Raw genomic sequence first — 21,812 nt, forward strand, 5'->3', positions numbered from 1 at the left:
GAGGGAGAGAGACAGAGAGAGAGAGAGAGAGAGAGAGAGAGAGAGAGAGAGAGAGAGAGGAGTCCTCACCTAAATAAATATACAGTCCAACAAACAAAATGTGAGCAGTGTCATCTGTAATCCTGATCATATTACTAAGTAAAATACAACTAACAATAAAACATATTTATTCTATATTATCTTTGGGGTCTGTATAGGGGGAAATCATGGAACATACGGTTTATTCAATAACTATCCTCACATATATTATGTTTAGATATTATCTTTGCGTTCTGTAGGGAAAAAGCAAGGCCAATAAGGTTTATTCAATACCTATTTATTTGAGTCAACAATAACCAGAGAAAATGGTAATAAACAGTTGAAACAAGCTCAGCTGATCTGGATCCTGATGCATCTAAAGTATTAGAAAAGCCTCTTAGAATGGCATGAAACCATGTGTGATGGAAATGTTTTATGTAATAGCCTCAGAAGGAATGATAAGGGTATGTTCAACAAAGAATGTTCAGAAAAGTGCAGACTAATGATGCTCAGATCAAAGACTATGTACCTAATTATAAAAGAATCTATACTTACCCAAAAAGCACTTAAAATAGTAGAACTAACAGTCATATGATTAAGACAAAAAAAATAACCAGTGAAGAGGGCTTGACTGACATTTATTTTTACTTAACTACAAAGTAAAAATGTATATGTATCTTTCTGTTAAGGGGGTCTCTTGGTTGTTGTGACCAGTGGACTCACGGCTGTGAATAAACTTTTATTCCTGCAAAGAGCAACTTGGGAGTCGTATCTGGTATATGCTGGACAGCTGTGGAATAGATGTACTAAAGATTCTACGCTCAGAGGATCACAGCAGAAACAGTGATAGTGTTGGAAGACTATAGACCTGCACTCAGGGTGAGGCTGTAATACTTTGACTTAGTATTAATGATCCTGTGTCGGACCATCGTACATCTGAGAAGGGTGGTGAGAATGTATAGATGCTAAAGACAGGTCAGAGGTCACCATCCATCCAAAAATTTGACAGGTCATCCATCATATTGATTTCTGGCAATGAAGACGAAGAAGAGGATGACGTAGTGTAGTGACGTAATAGGCTGTCATCGGCAAATGTTATTGTCGTGTTTAGACATGTGCTTCAGACACCGGTCACGCTGAAGGCGTTCCCCATAGCCACCGCTATAGAGGATGCAGTTCAAGTTACCTCAAAAGGGAACAAATGAGCACCATATCATTGACCCATCATTCAAATGTAGTAAATCAATCTTGATCCACCTCTAATACAATCAACACATACTGCAGTCGAGCAGAAACATCTGCTAGCAGTACTGAAACTTGACAGCCTCCAGTCAACAGAGTGAACTGCTGTCAGTGTGAACATCCCTTCAGATGACATCAATGATCATCTTAGGAAGCAGCGATGATGCATTTCCTGGACACTCCCATGCAGATGGGAAACTGTGTGAGAGAGTGAAATGCACTAGATTAGTGTATCTAATCTAACAAATAATATAATCCAGCAAATCAAAAATCATGTCTGTGTTTCCATAAAAATAGATATAACCAATCATGTTATTCATACTAGGTTTCATTTTTCTAAAGAACAAATAAATCAAATCAAAACACAAAGTAGATAAGTTTAGTAACATTATCTACACGTTTTCAAATGTAGTGTAACAATAAACATCTTAAATTATGCATGAAACCAGTCAAGAATGAATGTTAAAACATGTGACAATGATCATTAAATATTTAAGCTGTTTGTCTTTTTTGTGCACCTTTTGCTCATCACTTCCACAGAGTGCAACACAAAATATATAAAATTTGCAGACTGGAACAATGATTCGAACTGAAAATGAAAATAAATAAATAAGCACCATGATCTCTAGAGGTTTGTAGCATGAGCATCTGACAGCATCGCTTCAAAGTATAAGTCCTGTTTTATGACTATTTGTATTTAGCCGTACACAGATTCCAAAAGGTTACAAAGTTCAAGTTTTAAAAAGGTCTCAGGAGTTGGTTTTAGCTCTAGTTTGTTATTTGTAACCATGTTACTCCACATCATGATGCTTTTTGAGGAGACTTGTGTTATTACTTGCCTAAGCAATCAAATTATAATTTCTTTCCTGGTGAAAAACAAATCAATAAATAAATAACAGTGAAAAATCCACTAGGACATGAGACGTATCTAGACCAGAATATCATAGTTATAGTTTTGACCTCTTTAGACATCTTATAACAGAACTTCTCCGAACTCGCAGCCTCTGTATCATCATGGTTTATAACTCACTGCTTACTGCACTGGATCCATTTGTCTCCATCTTGACCACAGTTTCCCTTCTCTGAGCCATCTGTGTTCAGCTTCTCATAACAGAACTTCTCCGAACTCGCAGCCTCTGTATGAAAACAGAAAAAAAGAGTCAAAATGGGAAAGAAAGGGAAAGAGAGAATAAACTTCAGGATATATATTAGTTCTGTTGCAAAAGTACTGCACTCCCCCGATAATCTTAGCTTTTTTTTATTTTTTATTATTATTATTATTTATATTAATTAATTTATTATTTATTTTTGCCATCACTGTGTCCCTTTAGGGGCTCTTTAAAAAAATGGTTTACTTCTGTGTTGCAACATAAGGTGGATACACAATCCATAGTGGAGCAGACTGCTGATTGGCTGTTAATGACAACGGCAAATGGTCACTCACTTGGACCCCACACATATTTACACTGACTGTCTCTCGTCTTGCACTCCCCAGTATAGCAGCGACCCTGCAAAGACAATAAAGTCTCACTAATTAATAGTGAAAGAGATATCAATCAGGCAGATTAATCAGCAGATTACCGGCCTTTTATAACATCAATACAAATAGCAGTGCCTGCTTGACCAAAATATGCTAATTATTTAGGACTAATGAAGTATTTATATCTGTCTAATTATCAATTTAATACAGTTAATGAATGCATATTGCTACCATTACTCTTTTGAGTGCTGCTTTTATTACTCATTAGTGTATAAAAATTAATTTATACCATTATTATTATCAGTAAAGTAATAGTAGAATAAAAGCTATGAAATTACTCACACGGAAGTAGGCGAATTATGTATTAACCAAAATTGCAAATAAAAAATAATAATAAATAACCCTGCATGAAGACTCTTTGTTTCTTATCATGTAATATCTTGATAACTTTTTTAAAAAGTTAATTTTGTAAAGATATTTTAATTTATGTATTCACTTTTGTCTACAAAACTAATTTCTAGGATTCAAGCATAAGCCTATATATCAGAAAAGGCTTTAAGATCACGAGAGGACGTGTCTGAAATATCACAATCATTTACTGCATAGCAGCACGAGTAACTCCGAGGATAGAACTGAGAGAAAGAGAGACAGCTCTCACATACATTTTGAAAAAGAAGTGTGCTTATTTGTATTGATTATGCACTTGTAGTTAAACAGTAAAAGTATATTTGCTTGCAGATAATATAATACTAATGAAATAAAATTTACACTTTCATGACTATTTCTTAACTTTAAAGTAAAATTTAATGATTTAATATCACTATGCTTTAATAAACCTTTGTGGTTCTTTAAAGTAGTACATTTATTTTGATGTGTAAACTAAAACACAAACAAAAAAATACAATTAAAAAAAAATTCAAATAAACTTCATAAAAGCAAAAATAAAAATACAAATATATTTAAATACATGGCATACAAGTTTCAATAAAATGACATAAAAGTATATTTTAATTGACCATAATTTTTTTATATATATAATAGCATGCATTACCTTGAGGTCACAAGGATGTTCTAATAAAGTGTTTTTATTTCTGCAGTGTTTTTTTTTTTTTTTACATATGTAAAGTTTTAAGAGTATGGTTTCACAAGTGACTTTAGCATACAATTTATCATCAGTTTTAACATCACAGAAACAAGATTTACACTTTTTGGGATAAGCAGTTTACGAAAAGTTCATTTACGAGGTGTCGTTGCATATCATGCTAGGTTAGGACATTTTTAGATTTTAACTATGAAAAAAAGAAACTTTATTTTATATTGTGCCTTTAAAAGAAGCTTCTCATAATGTTTTACAAAGTAAAAACAACCCCTACAAACATATGCAAAAATACATGATCAATAAATGAAAATATATTTTAAAAAATGGCTGTAATGTATGGCTGACTCTCAGCAGATGTGTTATTGCAGCAGGGTCCGTCGCTGCAGTGAGCACCGTTAGACAGAGAACAATATTTGCAGCACTCTTTAATGCACTCCTATAACACACACACACACACATACACACACGCACACGCATACATACACACACACACACACACACACACACACACACACACACACACACAGAGTACATATACACAAAGCTGAATACTGTAAGCTTATACAGTATATTAAGTGCTGTCTAGTGTATCACATGAGCGCACTTCTCTTGGTCCACAGTCACACTCTTCTCCCACTTCCACATATCCATTTCCATACTCTGTGTCTTCAAACAGCTGCAGGGACACGTATGCAAAAACAGGCATCACAAACATGGTGAAGACATTTCCAAACAGCTGTCTGAGTCAAACAGATGCAATATGAACTTTTCTGAGTTTCAGCATATGTACTCAGTTACAGCTAAAGGCATTTTAAAGAATGGAGTCACGTATAGACATTATCTATTGTCTAAATACGATTTCGCTATATATATATATATATATATATATATATATATATATATATATATATATATATATATATATATATATATATATATATATATATATATATAACGTACAAGAATATACCAATATTTAAATTATGTTTGTGGCATGTAGACACTTTAAACTGATCATCATAGCCAAATTAAGTTCATATTACAGTTTAAAACAGCTGATGTATGCTTTTATTAATAAGAATAAAGATTATTCAGAATATCCACCACAACTGAACATGCACTTCTTTTCTTGTGAAAAAGAAATGCACTTAATTGTACATAATGTGTACTTGTAGTGTATTTTTAAAATCTTAAAAGTATATAAAAAACTGTTTTTGCAGATAATATATTATTAATGAAATAAGGCCACTTAAGTGTATTTAAATAGAGTTCACTTTCATGACTTTTTCTTAATAATAATATAATAAAAAACTTTATTTTCTATAGCACATTTTAAAGGTACATATCAAATTGCTTTACATGGATAAAAAGGATAAAATATAACAATAAATAAAATAAAAGTAAAATAACACAATACATATGACACAGAGAAATCACTTAAAAGCTATTCTGAAAAAATGGGATTTAAGAGCAGATTTGAAAACACTAAAAGATTCAGCCTGTCTGATCTCAATGGGAAGAGAATTACAGAGTTTTGGAGCACAGGAAGAAAGGGCCTGATCACCCATAGAGTATGGGGGACCACTAAAAGACCAGAATTGGAGGAGTGGAGATCACTACTTGGAATATTAGCAGTTAACAGTTGTGACAAATAATGTGGTGCCAAACCATGCAGGGCCTTGTACTGTATCAATCCGAAACCTGACAGGGCACCAGTGCAACGACTCTAAAACTGGAGAGATGTGCTCATTTGTCCTGGTCCTTGTCAGGATTCTAGCGACTGAATTTTGCACGGACTGCAGCTTACTTAAGGTGGTAGAAACCCCAGCAAGTAAGGCATTACAGTAGTCGATATGAGAAAATACAAAAGTGTTAATTAATTTTTCGGCAACTGAGAGGGCGGAGTCTTGCAATGTTTCTGAGATGAAAAAATGAATTTTTAACTCTATTCTGAACATGAGGATTGAAAGTTAGATTAGTGTCAAATATCACCCCCAGAATTTTTTATTTATTTTTCGTGCCTTCAACTTTTATTGCTTACATACTGGTTTTACTGATTAGATGGGGTGAACCAATAAGCATTACCTCTGTCTAATCAATATTAAAGGGTTAGTTCAAACAAAAATTTAAATTAGGCTGTGTTTTACTCACCCCCGATGCATCCTAGGTGTATATGACTTTCTTCTTTTAGACAAATCCTGTTGGAGTTATATAAAAAGTTGTCTTTGATCTTTCAAGCTCTATCGTTGCTGTCAGCAGGTGTTGCATTGCTTGCTATAAATGTAAATCTGGGTGTCGTCCGCTTAAAAGTGGAACTTAAGACCAAGGAGGTGACCAAGAGGAAAGATGTACATACTAAAAAGTAGGGGGCTTAAAATGGAACCCTGAGGGACACCAAATTGAACTGAACCGACTTTGGAACGACATCCGCCCAGGGAAACAACTTGTCTATGGTCTGAAAGGTAAGATTTGAACCAATTTAATACAGTGTCAGTAACACCAAAAACAGTTTCTAAATGAGTAAGTAACAGAGCATGATCGACTGTGTCAAACGCTGCGCTTAGATCTAGGAGAATCAGAATTGAAAGAGAACCAGAGTCCGTGGCAATCAACAGATCATTAGTAACCTTAACTAAAGCTGTTTCCGTACTCTGGAAAGCCAGATTGGAGTTATTCAAAAAGTTATTATCAGTGAAATGAGTGTGCAATTGAGAAGCCACAATACACTGAAGGATTTTATCATTTATTATATTAAGGACAACAGAGCCTAGGGAGGCGAAGAATGATTTAAACAACTGAGTAGGGATAGGATCAATAATGGAAGTGGCTACTTTCATTAGAGAGACCCCCTTACTAAGAGAAACCAGATCTAGAGAGAAAAATTTAGACAATGGGGTCCAATGTCAAAGGAAGAGACAGATGTGACCGTAATGTATTTTCGAGCATTGTCGATCTTCAAACTGAAATGATCAAGAAATCTATTACAAAGGTGGGCAGAGACTGACACATTGGAGGCACTGTAGCCCTTGTCCAATTTCTTAATAGTATGAAACAGTTTGCAGGGATTTCTTTGATTATTAACAATTATCTGGGAAAAATGTGACAAGACCATAGTAAAAAGGATTGCCAAATGGTCAGGCAACCCAAAATCGCAAGATGATAACTTGGACAGAAATACACCATTGGTAATGACCAGATCTAAAGTATGACCCTTGATCTGTGTGTACACTTTTAAAAACTGCACTTTGTAAAAATGTTGAATTAAAAGTTTTACTTCAAAGCAGTGGTTCTTAAACCCCCGATCTGCACGTTTTGTATGTCTCCCTTTACTGACTCAGTTCAGTTAATGGAGTCTCTCCTAATGAACTGATGATCTGAATTAAGTGTGTTAAATAAGGGGGTCCTCAGGACCAGGATTAAGAGCCACTGGTTTAATGTCCATTTTAAATCGTTATGTTTCAATAATCTTTTGTAATGCTTTAAATTGCACTTATTTTGATGTGTTGACATACTAGAGTGCATGTAAAATACCTGATTATAATTTTAACTGTATTTTTTGATATTAAAGTTAACAAATTTTAAATGTACTAAACTGCTACGTCATCATTACAAATGTGTAATTGCAAATATATTTAAATGCATGACATAAAAGTTTCAATAGAAATGGCATTAAAGTATGTTAGTTTATTATAAATAATTGTCAGTACATTCAGCAGTACTTCAACCATATTTCAAAGACAATAGTTGAAATTATGAAATGACATATGAAGAAGTGGGTTAAGAAACACTATAATTCAGCTAATTGCATTTAATATCAATCTATTCCACATTTTTATTTCCATTCAAGTGTCTGAAACATTACATTCATTATATTCAGTTTGCACTCAAGTATATTCTTTTAAAGTATATTACTTCCATATAGCATTTACTCTTTTTAAAAGTATGCTAAAGTGTACTTCTTTTCCAAAAGGGCAAAATACAGGTGTTTCTGGTGGATTTTAGATACAGTTCATCAGTGGAAGAAACACATTTTTCAAGAAAGGCAGAGACTTGACTCCTGTCTTTCTTTTTTCCACACTCTCAGACTGAATCTTATTACTTTTGAATGAATACTGATGTTAATGGTGAGGTCTGACCTTGCTGGGTTTGTTAAAGAGGCAGGACCCTCCTCCCTTCACCAGGAACTCTTTAAAATCGGTGATACTGCACTTAGAGAAAGTCTTTGGGTGCTGGACCCTGAGAAGAGATACAAATGTAGGGAGAAAGCTTTCATAACTTTGAATAAATTATGGCATAGATTTTTTTTTCCCTAGGGATACAATCAGCAGGTGAGCTGATGTTAATGTGTGTATGTCTGAATTCTTAAATTCTATTGCATGCTTTGATGGTGTTGTCTGTTTGTGTGTAGTATGTGATGATGTTTATAGGTAGCCATGCGATTTCAAAACTGAACACTGCTAAATGATCACAACCACACACACATACAGGAGTCGTCATGATAGTGTACTTTGTATATGGACTATGCAGACTTGTCAGTTTATATCACTGTATATCACAAAATGTGTGTGTTGAATCCCACCCAGTGTCCTCCATGATACAGCCCAGCCAGGAGTAAATGCACCCACAACCCTCTGAAAATAACAGAACACACACACACACACAATCAATCATTTATTAATATTTTATATATGTCAGTATCAAAGTATTTAAGGAAGCAAGACTTTTTAAATAAGTGTGTACTTCTCTTTGATGCTGAATCCCATTGAATACCAAGATTCTGAGCCAAACTCTGGGCCAGCAGTGGTGCCATCATCCACGTAGAGCCAACAGACATCAAGCACATGGGAATAAAGCAGCTATGTAAGTATACAAATTCATTTAAAGTTGGCATGAAATGGAAGTTGAAATTGCTCATGAGTGAAACAGCTTCTCAAATGAGAAAAAAAAGGCTGAATCATTGAATCATTGTCGTTGTTAGGTAGGGTATTTTTTTTATTATTATTTTTTTTTATTTAAAGATTACGAGGGCTAATTAATATGACAAAATAATGATGTGCAAAGATAAATCATTTGCAATATATAAAAAAAACAATTAATTCATTCATTAATAAAAAAAATAAGAATGGTCAATTTTGATTTTAAGGACTTATGGTGTGATTTGAGTCATTATTTTCATAATGTATATTCAGATGATTAAATACAAAGGTAAAAAGTTGAAAATTGTTATTACAGCCTTACATTCAATAATTGAATTGCAGTGGGGACAAAATGCACTACCATGAAATATTTTAGGGTCAGTAAGATTTTATTTTTTTCTTTCTTTCTTTCTTTCTTTGAATTCTTTCTTCTTTCTTTCGTCTTTTCTTTTCCATTAGACGGAGAGATCCGTCCAGACCTCTACAGCGACCATGTGTGTTCAGGTGTTCTTTAAAAATCTTCCATTAGACAGAGAGAAAGGGGAACACGGGTTTATGTCTCATCCTTCCTCACTTTTTTAGAATTTTTTAGAATTAAAGGTGAGCTGTATTATTTATGTACCACTAGTGACAACAAATGGAACTGCATTATTTCAAACAGGTTTCCTGAACTCTCCCCCATATGCCATTGGTCAGACGAATAAGCAGTCCCCATTGAGAACAGCCCGTCAGCGTCTCTACTTCCTGTGGAGACTAAAGAGGTTTGGCATCTCCTCTAACACTCAAGGTGTCAAAATTTCTACTGCCTGCACTATAGAGAGCAGTCTGACCGGCTGCACTACCATCACTGTATGGTACGGCAACTGCTCTTCTTTGGACCGCAAAGCTCTTCTTTCGAGTGGTGAGAAATAGCAGAGCTCATCATTGGACATAAACTCCCAGCCTTACAGGACATCTATCAGACTCACTGTTTGAGAAAGGCTCGCAGCATCATCAGGGACCACACTCACCCTGCTCATCACCTGTTTGCCCCACTGCCATCTGGCAGATGCTTACGATCCATCCGATCACGGACAACCAGACTAAAGAACAGCTTCTATCTTCAAGCGATCAGACTGCTTAACAACCAGCTATCCTTCATCTAATACATGCTGCTCTTATGTTTACTTTTATGTTTACTGACACTTTTATTGTACTTGCACTGACACTTTTTTGGATATTGCCTACATGTAGCTGCTGTGACACTGCATGTGCAATGCCACTTTAATTTTCCTTCAGAGCTCTGCGTCACTCTACAATGGCATTTTAGACACCACTCTACCCAAATAATCATATTAGTACTTCAGGACTACTTATGAATACTTATAACTCTTAACACTGTCTACCTTTATTGTATCTGTTACTGCCACTTATTTGTATATAATGCTCTGTTTGTGTCTTTTCTGCCTATGGGCATTGAAGTCACTCAAAAATCTCTACACGTACGTCTATGTCTTTTATGTCTTGTTATTGTCACTGTATGTCTGAGCCTCGTCACAAGCATTTCAATGCCCAGTTTTCCCCAGTGTTAACTATGCAAATGATAAATAAATGCCTCTTGACTTGACTCTTGACTCTTGACATTGGTTACTCACACAGTTCTAATAAATCAAATTAAAAATCATTGTTCTAAATAAAACTTCAATTTCATGGCTGTTGAAAGCTACACACAATTATAAAGGATGTTACAGGTTACACACAAGCATACTGACAGCATTTCAAAATTATTATAATGATATCAATTATTTATTATTTGGAAACATCTTTCCACATTCAATGGAAGAAATTATTAATTGCAAACTGATCAATAGTAGGTTTTAACAACATTGAAACTCACAGCATCCACCAGGCTGTCCACAGATTTGGCATAGTGGCGTGTGTGATGCTTGGACTTCATTCTCCTAAACTGTGGGATAATATTGATATAGTTACAATTACATTACATAAACATTAAATCAAAAGATCAAACAAACGTTGTGTCTTGGGTTACATGTGTAACCATGGTTCCTCGAGGGAATGAGACACTGCGTTGTAAAACGCTTTGGGAACGCCTTCAGCGTGACCGGCTCTGAATCATGTGTGTAATCAGTCCAAAGGATGGGCGAGACGTCATAGGCGGGTGACGTCAGAGACCAGGAAGCTTAAAAGCAAAGCCAGCATTTAGCCTCAAGGAATGAAGCAAGCACCGGCAGAGATGCCGGAAGTGTGGGACTGCTTCACTGCTCCTTCCTCGGAACAGTGAAGTACCGGCTGTAGGACCCAGACTCTGCAACTTGAGGAGGGACCACCTCGATGGCCTCCGTCCTCAGAGAGTGTCTACTTCTGTTCCATTACCAGAGCCTGCTCAGGGCCCACCAGGGTGGGAAAGTCCCCGTTGAATTGAGGTGGAGGAGAACCGAACTGGATTCTGTGGCCTCTCACTACAGTGTGCAGGACCCACTGAGACACGTTTGGCAGTAGTTTTCATGCTGCCAAATAGTCTACTAAGGGAATTAGCCTCTTGAGACTGATCTCTGGTATCATCAGAGCAGTTAGCTCATTGCCCTGAAGCGGTGCACCAGCAGGAGATGGCCGAACTAGCTGCTCTGGAAACCTCCCAGGAGGTTGCGAGCCTCTTAGCACCGCTACGTTTCCCGGCGATAACTGAGAGAAGCGCTCGCCGGAGACCACTGCGCCTTGGAACACCAGCAGGGTTGGCAGATCAATCTCCTGAGGGCACTGAGGAGAGACGGGCAGCATGTAATGCGGTGTACACCGCTCTTCCCCAGAGGGGCCTGCCCTCCGAGGTCCTGAGCCACAGCATCAGGGCTCTCATTGCTAAAGTCTCCTAAAACGACGGTCCTCAGACCCACGTCGTCTGCTAGGAAGACTAGAGCAGAGTCAGCTCGGGGCAGGACCCCATGAAGCACACTTGGCAGGGGCTCAACACAGCGCCATGTGACCTCCTAAGGGAACCAGTCTCGCGAGACTGGCCTCTGGTGCGCCTAGAGCAGGGGTCACCAACCTTTTTGAAACTGAGGGCTACTTCTTGGGTACAGATTAATGCGAAGGGCTACCAGTTTGATACACACTTCTGAAATAACTAATTTGCTCAATTTACCTTTAATTATATGTCATTATTAATAATTAATGATATTCATCTATGTGAAGACACTGATCATGTTAATGATTTCTCACAATAATTATCAACAATGATTTAACAAGGTAGGAAACAGATAAATATCAATATGCAACACTTAATTTTTAACAAATCATGCACTACGTTGCACCGTGTTTGTACAGATTATCAATTAGGCCTATGTAACATACAAATATCAACTTTCAGATTTTACTGAACGTATCACCAAATCTACAGCATTTTTAACAAAATGATCATATCTTACATTTAACAAACACATTTGTCACAATTTTTCAATAACTGAATTCAACTGCCATGTTGCCACTGAGAACATCTGGTATCGGTTTCTTTGTCTGTTAGTGGGAAGCCTGGCATTGCATGCCGTTCACCAGTGTATTGTAATCTGGGGTGTAACTTGACACTGCAACTCTGAGTGAGTCTTGCAGATGTGCAACCTTCATAGCTGCTGTGCATACACCACTGTACTTTTCTGTGTCAACAAGGCACCAAAAGTTTGGTGCAGCCTGATAGGCTTTGAGGTGGATGCCACTTTGCAATGTTACAATTTCGATTTCCACCTGTCCAGCATCCAAGCTGAACATTACACTTAGTTGCTCAGCATTGCATGTTGTGTCCATGTTCATGAAAGTATTGGAAATGAATGACACACATGGCTCAAGCTGATCAAGGTCACAAAACCTGTTCTCAAACTCTTGCCCAAGTCTGTTTATGACTTGAGAGTACTTTTCTGCAACTTTGTCAAAAGTCTAAGACGGAAAAGCATTGTCTTTCAGCACCATCTGCACAGAGGGAAAGTGCAGCACCTTTTTTCTCTGTAAATGCACAGAGAAAATGTTCATCTGGGCTTTAAATGCATTTAAAGCACTTATCATGTCAGCAACAGTCTTACCTTTGCCTTGCACTCACAGTTCAAATGGTTCAGTTTCCCAGTAATGTCCATTAAAAATGCAAGGTCAAGTGTCCACTCAGTGTCTTCCAGCAGCAAGGTGTCTTCCCTTTCATGAACTTTTTGATCTCACCCAAAAGTGACAAAAAACTAAGCAAAATTCGTCACCTGCTGAGCCATCGGATTTCCGTGTGTAGTAGCAGGTCACCATATTCAGCTGACAGCTCCTCCAATATCACCTTGAATGTTCTGTGCTGTTTAGCTCTGGAGCGGATGCTGTTTATGATCCTCACGACGGGAGTCATGACGTGCCCAAAGCCGATCACCTTTGCACATAACGCCTGCTGGTGAATGATACAGTGGTAATTCATGAAGTTTGGGAACTCTGGGTCACCTTTACAGTGAGCGATGAATCCTGTATGTTGGCCGATCATAGCAGGAGCCCCGTTGGTAGTCACTGATACTAGCTTCTCCAATGGTACCCTTTTCTCCGCAAAAAACTCCTTCACCGCGTTATAGATGTCAACTCCCCTGGTAGTTGTCTTTAGGGGCAGTAGTGTCAGAAGTTCTTATTTTTTGGAGAAATCATCAAACACCATCCGGATAAAGACCATCAGCTGTGCTGTACTGCTGCTGTCCACGGACTTGTCACACTGGATGCTGAACCACCTGCACTTCGCCAGATCCTGGTCCAGCTGATTGGCCAAGTTCCTGGACATAGCCAACACTCTTCTAACCATTGTAGTTGCCCCCAGTTGGACATCGGAGAGAGTGGAGATTACATCCGTTCCATATTTCTCGTCTTTAAGCACAGTTTTTGCAATTATCATCATTTCTTTGAAAACCTCCCCGTCCTAAAAATCCCTCCTTTTCCTAAACAAAAAAATTCGAAGCATAAATAGAGCCTTAGTTTACCAGATTTTTCACCGGTCTCGTGAAAAAAGACTGCTGTTTGCACAAACCTGCCTTTAACTCGCGGGCTTTCTCTGCTCGTAGTGCGCTGCCCGGCGGGTAGTTAGCATGGTAGTTTGCGTGACACGTTCGGAAATGTCTCTCCACATTGTGCCGCTTTGCCATCACCACAGTCGCCCAAATGAGACACAAGCAGGAATCTTTCACAGTGGTAAAAAAGAACTCTTCCTCCCATTCACTGTGAAAATTATATGTTTTCTTTCTTTTTTCTGCCATGTCTTCGGAGGTAAATCATCTCCTCACCTTCACTGCGGCAATGGTTGCCGTGGAGACCAGCTAGCTCTAATCTAATACGAAACATTTTTTAAAGTTTTTTTGTTTTTTAATATTGTCATTTTCAAATTCACACCAATGCAAGTGTGATTTTAAAAAAAGAATAGCAACAAAAAAAATTAGATGCAGCTCACTGGTAAGTGGCGCTATGGTGAGCTATTTTTAGAACAGGCCCGCAGGCGACTCATGTGGTCCTTGCGGACCCCCAGTTCACGACCGTAAATGTTGGTGACCCCTGGCCTGGAGCCACGAGCTCGTTGCCCTGAAGCAGCGGACCGGCAGGTGATGACCGTACTAGCTGCTCTAGAGGCCCTTCGTAGAGGTAGCAACTCTCTTAGCACCGCCACGTTTCCAGGCAGTAAATGAGAGAAGTGCTCGCCAGAGACCGCTGCGCCCTGGAACACCAGCAGGGTTGGCAGATCGATCTCCTGAGGGCACTGAGGAGAGACGGGCAGCATGTAATGCGGTGCACAACGCTCTTCCCCAGAGGGAGCTGGCCATCAAAAAGTAGGCCTTAGGCGTCAGTACGTTTATGAGGAAGGCTAACCAGCGAAAATGACAGTCCGCAGAACCCCTTTCCGCTAGAAGCCTTCGGCCTTGGAGCGCCACTCTGACTCTAGACTCTGCGGAGTACGAGAAGTGACAGCCCCAGCACGAAGGTCTGGAACACGGTAGGGTTGGGACTGCTCCCACCCAGCAGCCCATGCTGACCGCCTCAACCTCATCAGAGGAAGAGAGGTAAACACGTGTTCTCACTCGAGAAATTATGTCCCAAGAGCCTCTGTACATCTAACTTCTCATAGTCAGATAAATATTTCATTTTATTCCCCATAACTAAACATAGCCAAAAACCATACTAATAAAAAAACACTGACTGGTGTAGAAAAATTCACATCAAAAATGAAACGCAGCAAGAAACACGGGTGGAGACAGGACGTGCTGTCTCCAACCCGTCCGCCAGATCATGTGCGATCCGTGATCTCAGTCGCCGCCGTGCCTCAGCAGCAGCGGGACCACAACTGCAAGACCGCATGCACGGACACACTCCTCGGAGCATGCCCGGCGAGAGCGGAGCACTTAACTGCGAGAAAAGCACAATCAGCCCCCCGAGAGCTGACTGCGTGAGCTCCACTCCTCATTAAAGCTGCTCATTATAATATCAGGCATAGTATGCTTGTGTAACTGATGCTTGTGCAACTGGCGAGCTTATTAACGCCCGAAGATAGGGACTTGCCCGTCTACATCCCTTTTCCACCAGATCCGAAAGCGAAACCCCCAAGCACAACCACCACTCCGCCTCGGCGAAAGCGGGGCTGCCACGCAAGAAACACCAGTGAAGGCTCCCTCCTCAAAGAGAGCCTTCTGAGAGTGAAGCAAAGCTGTAACAAACGCTCACATCGCAGCCATCAGCTCCCTCTCAAGCAGACAACACACAAACTGCGTGTGTCCCTACCCCCTTTTTTTGTTTTGTTTTTTGCGGGCAGGGAAAAAACACAGTCTGAACACTGCCTGCTATCGCCCAAAACTTCTCTTGACTGAAGCTTTGGACAAACAACACTAAATAAGACTCACAAACAGATAGCAACTGACACACACACCGAGCGCTTGCTGAAAGACACAAGGCTAAATGCCAGCATGGCCGCACGTGCTTTTAAGCGCTCTGATCTCTGACGTCACCCGCCTATGACATCTCGCCCATCCATTGGTCTGATTACACACATGATTCAGAGCCGGTCACGCTGAAGGCATTCCCAAAGCATTTTATGACGCAGGAACTGCACTAATGAGATGATAAACATAGATTGACTCAAGACTGGATAAACATTCTTATCAAACAATAGTCCCACACCTATCCTCAAACACAACTCTACCACTAAACCCTTGTGAAGTGTGCTTAATTGTATTGAATGTGCACTTGTAGGGTACTTCAAATATTAAAAGTATATTTGTTAAAACTGTACTTGCAGATAATATATTAGGCCCCACATGTACCTAAAGAGATACCAATTTAAAAACCAAGCTACATAATACGCTTTTAAAAAATCCTAAACCAGACAATAATTAAAGTACTGGATGTTGACTAACATCCTAAACCAGATGAGATGTAAAGTACTGGATTATAATTTTAACTGCAGCGTGTTATTCAATATATTTAAAATGTAGGCTCCTAAACTGCAGCTCCATTATTACAAATGTATATAGTTAAATACAATAAAAAAAATATACAGTAAAAAACACAACAAACAATATTCAATATAAATACAATACAAACAAATTTCAGCCTTTCAGTAGAAATGGCATTGAAGTATATTTTAGCTATTTTATATTAAGCGTTCAGTAAACATAAACTATAACACAAATACTACACAAAAAATATTTCACAAAGAAGTAAAACTTTAAACATATTAAACAAAAAACAGTAAATTACTTATTAAAAGCGTTCACTTTCACAAAAAAATAAAATATAACACATTTACTGCATAAACCTTGAGTCATGAACTATAGGAATACCACGGTTTTCATTTAATAGCAAAATTAACATGCAATTACTAGTGTCCAAAAATAGCAAGCTGTCTTAAAACAGTATTGCTGCTGCTACTGCACAAGCTTGAGTCAAGCTGTCTGATATTATGGGATGTGTTCTGGTTTGCATAGAGTGTCATTGACGTTGCTCTTGTTCTGCTCTGCAGTGTATCTCTTTGTGGCCTGTATCCAGCTTCAGCTGTGTCTCAGTCAAACTCTTACAGCTTGCTTTTTCCTCCGTCGAAGCCAAGACACATCCTCTTCCATGCCTGCACACACACATACACACAAACAAGTGTTTGTTTGTCAGCTTTTCCTATGCTTTTTATTGGATTCTTTAGGGATTAAGTTCTTAGGGTCCTTCCCGAAACAGAATTTGAATCTTCTAACAAAAGCCTAACATTGTATTCAGTGAAAAAAATGGTACATTCTATGTTCTCCAAACAACATGCGGACAATTTTACTGATTTTAAAAAAAATGGGCATCCAGTGCTTCTGCAGTATGATGAACTCAACAAAAAGTTATGTGCTATGAAATCTGTTGAATTGGTAAAGGACACACAAAGTACTTACTAACTTTTTTTACTTTAAGTTTGTGGTCATGTCAGTAGAGTGTCACGTTTATGTTCTGTCGCTGTTTAGATTTCCCTGTGTTTCTGTTCATCTGCCTTGACCTAGTTTTCTGTTGTTCCCTGATTAGTTCATTAGTTTCCACCTGTGTTAATTAATCATCTCATTAGTTCCCTTTGTTTGGTTCTTGTTTATATGTCCTGAGTTCTCCCTGAGTCTTTTTCGGTTCACCATAATGTTTAGTTGTATCAATGAGTTGTGCTACCCTGCTCCAAGATTCCTGGTATTTGCTTTGTGGATTATAATTAGAGACCATTCACTTTACCAGTGTCAGGTCTTGTTGTCCACTACTGTGAAGCAAATTACCCGGCTACCTACTTGTTATACCTACCTGTTGTCGATCCCTCTTCTTTCCTCTTCAGTCTTCATCCATCTGTGATCCTGCCTGTGGAAGTCAACATCATTCTTTGAAGATAAGCATCATGTTCTCACTTGCTAAGTTTCTTCACTAGTAAGATCATTGCTTGCTTCTCTCCCAAATTCTCTGAATAAACATCAGTGTGTTTGGAAGTTATCTGTGTTGTCTCCTTCTGTTTGCTGACAGAAGACCTGACCAACATGCAATGCAATGCCTAATAAAGCAATGAATGAAATCCAGAACCCTTCGCTGAATTATTTCAAGCACTCAGTTAATCACTACTACTGCCAGCACCCACTCCTTAACTGACTGCCTCTGCCACTCCCATGGCCCAACCAATGACTCTGGCAAGGCGGAGGAATGCAGCGGGTTCCTACTCCAGGCAACCACAACTGTACACAACTGACCAAGCCAAGATCGCATATATCTTCTCTTTATTATCCGGACATGTCTTGCAATGGGCAAGATCAGTCCGAAAGTGAACGGACCTGTCACCGGTACTCTGTTCGGTGTTTACCAATCATTTCAAGGAGGTCAGCCAGCTTCTTCCCTATCTGTGCACAATCAACTTTATCATTTGTGCCAAAATAAATCCTCTGTAAGTGATTATACCCTTCAGTTCCATACATTAGCCAATTTCAGTAGATGGAAAGAAACTGCCCTGATGACCCCCTTTCGCCAAGGACTTAATCCTGACATCCGCCAGCAGATGACAATATATGACGATGTGATAGGACTAGAAAGCTTCATTCAATCCACCCGTATATCCCAACATCTCACAGCTTGTGCTCTGGAATGGCCTACTCAGATTCCTCTATCCGCCTCACCATCCGTTGCCCCTGCAGCACCTGAACCAATGCAAATAGACACATTCCATCAGACCCGTGTGGAGCGTCAATGAAGAGGAGGTAGTTTAACAGCACTCACAGTGTGATTTAATGCTGAATGGGACAGGAAGGGAGCAGATGTCCTTCAGCCCCGTTGTAAATACACAAGCGGTTGAGGATTCTTCATTGATGATTTCATCTCACTCGACCTCCAAAGACTGCATTTAAAAAAAAGACCCTGCTCACAAGTTTTAAATATCCACTCAATTCTGGGAAAGCTTTTGGGCTGTGGTCACATTCGACAATGGACTCCCACTGTCATGCTCCGCATTGGAAGTCTCCATCAAGAACTGATTTCGTTCATGGTGGTGGAAGTTTCCACCGCTGACATCATCCTGGGATGCCCTTGGATGTCACAACATTCTCAGCCGCTGAACTGGAACACTGGAGAAATCCAAAAGTCGAGTTACCACTGTCTTCAGAATTGTTTGTTAACAGTGCCGAGACCACCATCTCACCAGTCAGCCAATGAGCAGCCATCATCAGCTCCCATCATCACCCTTAACTCCACCACAATCGAGAGTCCAGAGACCATTTCATATATGGCATTCCAGAATGTGTTCAGCGATCAGTTGGCCACCAAATTACCACCTCACTGGCCATGGTACTGCTCTTTTGACCGGTTGGCTGGGGCCACCTTACCCAAAGGAAAGCTCTATCCCCTGTCCATACTGGAACAGAAGGCCATGGAGGAATACATGGAGGAAGCTCTCAACAAAACTTCATATGCCCATCAACATCAACTGCCACTTCAAAAAGCTTCTTTTTGAGCAAAAAGGATGGAGGTTTGGGGTTGTGTATTGATCTGATGTATCTGAGAGTTCAGTGAGAGCTGTGCTGTACTGTATGTACCTTCCTCTCCTGCATGTGTGGTTTGCTGCAGGAAAGTCACCCTGCGTAACACATGTGGTCTTGCTGTTCCCTCCTAAGGAAAAAAATACAGAGCATGAGCAGCCAGATTTCACCAAGTTCATCCAAAGTGACTTCAGCTGAGCATGTCAAATTATATGTACACATGTGACCATGGACCACAAAACCAGTCTTAAGTTTTTATACATCATCTGAAAGCTGAATAAATAAATTTACCATTAATTAATATATAACAATATATATAACAAAAATCAACTAATATAAAACCAATAAAAAAACGATAAAAAAAAAGTCTAAAAAAAAAATCAAAATTCTGAGAAAATCCCCTTTGAATTTTTTCAAATGAATTCTTAGCAATGGATATTACTAATCAAAAATTAAGTTTTGATATATTTACGGTAAGAAATTTACAAAATATCTTCATGGAACATGATCTTTACTTAATATCTTAATGATTTTTGGCATAAAAGAAAAATTGATAATTATATCCCCAGCGACGTAAGACTGGTTTTGTGGTCCAGGGTCACATATGTGTTTTAAAACCCATAGCTCTTAAAAATAGTTCACAAAAAAAAGTGCTCTTTTTTTTTTTACTACTTTTTTTATAAGAAGATTTTTTGTTAGTTTAAAAATAAGGTTCAGAGATTTAGTTGAGGGTGTGTAGAGTCTGTTTGTGTAGGGAGAGAGTGTATGGAGATCATTAAAGTGTTTATAGTTGTAGTTGATGTGCAGAGGAAATGGCTACACTCGAGCTTGTAACATTAGCAGAACCAAATGCATGCAAAAATTATACAACAATCTTTGTTGTCAACAGCAGATTTGTACATATAGTTTCTGTCATATATATCATAATCTCACAGCAGGCATCATTTGCCCAAATTAATGTGCAAGCATGTATTGGAAAATGTTGCTTTCTTTGTATGCTTATAGGAAATATACACATATTCAACATTCTTATGAGGCTGCCCAAACAAATACAAAATGTTCAGAGATGCTGCAATTTTTTATCCAAAATAGAGAAAAACAGTAATATTCTAGAAGATTATTGTAGTTTAAAACAATTAATCCAGTCTTCAGTGTCACATGATCCTTCAGAAATCATTCTAACATGTTGATCTGCTGCTCAAGAAACATTTCTTACTATTATCAATGTTGAAAACAGTTGTGCTGCTTAATGAATGTGGAATGTGTGATATAGTTTGATATAGTTTTATTTGATGAACATAAAGTTTGAACAAGAGCAGTTATTCGATAAAAATGTATTGTAACATTCTAAATGTTTTTACTTTCTCAATTTAGTTTAGCAAAAAAAAAAAAAAAAAAAAATAAAAAAAAAAATAAATAAATAAATACAGTGATACCAAACATATTAACAGTAAGTCAGAAACATGTCCAATTCTGCTATGAATTTACTATTTAAAACCACATGCATGTTCTTACATCTTTCAGGTAAAATCTATTAGAATTTTGTTAGATATAATAAAAAAAAAAAGTAAAATAATAAGACAATGTGTAAAATAGTAGAATAATTAATTAATATGTTGTTATCAGCATACTTAAATTGCATGAATTGCATGGTGCATAAATGTGTTTAGAGTTAGTCTGTGGAGCTGGTTAAAAAAATTAGGATAATGAATATATGTAACATCAACCATCCATTCATCCAGCCGCCAGAGGGCGCCATCTCCTCATTACTGACTGTGCTCTTCTTCTTCCTCCACTTCCTGTAGCTTCCTGTTTAAATCCAGCTCAGTTGTACAACAGATTGCGAAGTATTGCCAGCTAACCCCTGTCTCTACCAAGCGTTTTCTCATTGCCATATTGATTGCCTCGTGTATGTTCTTTGCCTGTTCTTGACCTTGTTTGTTGGATTACGATTTGGATTTGTTTGCTGTACGGACTGCTTGCTGTGATATTGACCTTGCTTGCTATTTGACCACGATTATCTGCCTTATCCTTGTGTGTGGTTTTCTCCACAATAAACATCTCCGCAAATGGATTCAAATACTCAACCGAGTCAGTCATCCTTACAGAATACTTCGCCTGACCAGAATCCAGCGGAGATTTCTCAACCTCAGGCCGCCTTTGCTTATCAAAATGAGAGGATTACGGAGTTCCAAGCTCAACTTTCATCTCTGCGAGCCGCTAATGAACATCTCACCCGCTACATACAATCTCTCCCAGCGACTCGACCTGAGGCGGTAAGATTTTCTTTACCAGATAAATTTGATGGCACAGCGGAAAGGTGCAAGGGGTTTCTTCGTCAATGTTCCATTTATTTTGAGAACCAGCCTGAGGCCTTTCTACGTGATACCACTAAATGTTCATTTATGATGTCACTGTTTACTGGCAAAGCTCTCGAATGGGCATCTGCTGTGTGGGGATCAAGATGATATGATACGGACCTCATTCGATTATTTTTCGAAGCAGATTACTGAGGTTTTTCAGTACCCAGCTGGAGGGAGAGATGTATCTATGCA

General features: G+C 38.5%; 1 protein-coding gene across 1 annotated transcript in view; it reads right to left on the reverse strand.

The window, feature by feature from the left end:
- Positions 1 to 1,385: 1,385 nt before the first annotated feature.
- Positions 1,386 to 21,812, reverse strand: part of LOC122146041 — a 45,200-nt gene continuing 24,773 nt past the window's right edge. The window contains exons 7-20 of the mRNA XM_042763066.1: positions 19,315 to 19,387; positions 13,431 to 13,621; positions 13,059 to 13,361; positions 12,612 to 12,679; positions 12,399 to 12,506; positions 8,580 to 8,695; positions 8,419 to 8,470; positions 7,976 to 8,075; positions 4,444 to 4,515; positions 4,192 to 4,275; positions 3,295 to 3,372; positions 2,705 to 2,768; positions 2,291 to 2,396; positions 1,386 to 1,458 (exon numbers count right to left, since the gene is read on the reverse strand). Coding sequence (XP_042619000.1) covers positions 1,386 to 1,458; positions 2,291 to 2,396; positions 2,705 to 2,768; positions 3,295 to 3,372; positions 4,192 to 4,275; positions 4,444 to 4,515; positions 7,976 to 8,075; positions 8,419 to 8,470; positions 8,580 to 8,695; positions 12,399 to 12,506; positions 12,612 to 12,679; positions 13,059 to 13,361; positions 13,431 to 13,621; positions 19,315 to 19,387 — 1,488 coding nt within the window. The remainder of the gene's footprint in view (positions 1,459 to 2,290; positions 2,397 to 2,704; positions 2,769 to 3,294; positions 3,373 to 4,191; positions 4,276 to 4,443; positions 4,516 to 7,975; positions 8,076 to 8,418; positions 8,471 to 8,579; positions 8,696 to 12,398; positions 12,507 to 12,611; positions 12,680 to 13,058; positions 13,362 to 13,430; positions 13,622 to 19,314; positions 19,388 to 21,812) is intronic.

This window comes from Cyprinus carpio, chromosome A9, assembly GCF_018340385.1.
Source record: "Cyprinus carpio isolate SPL01 chromosome A9, ASM1834038v1, whole genome shotgun sequence".
Taxonomy (NCBI): domain Eukaryota; kingdom Metazoa; phylum Chordata; class Actinopteri; order Cypriniformes; family Cyprinidae; genus Cyprinus; species Cyprinus carpio.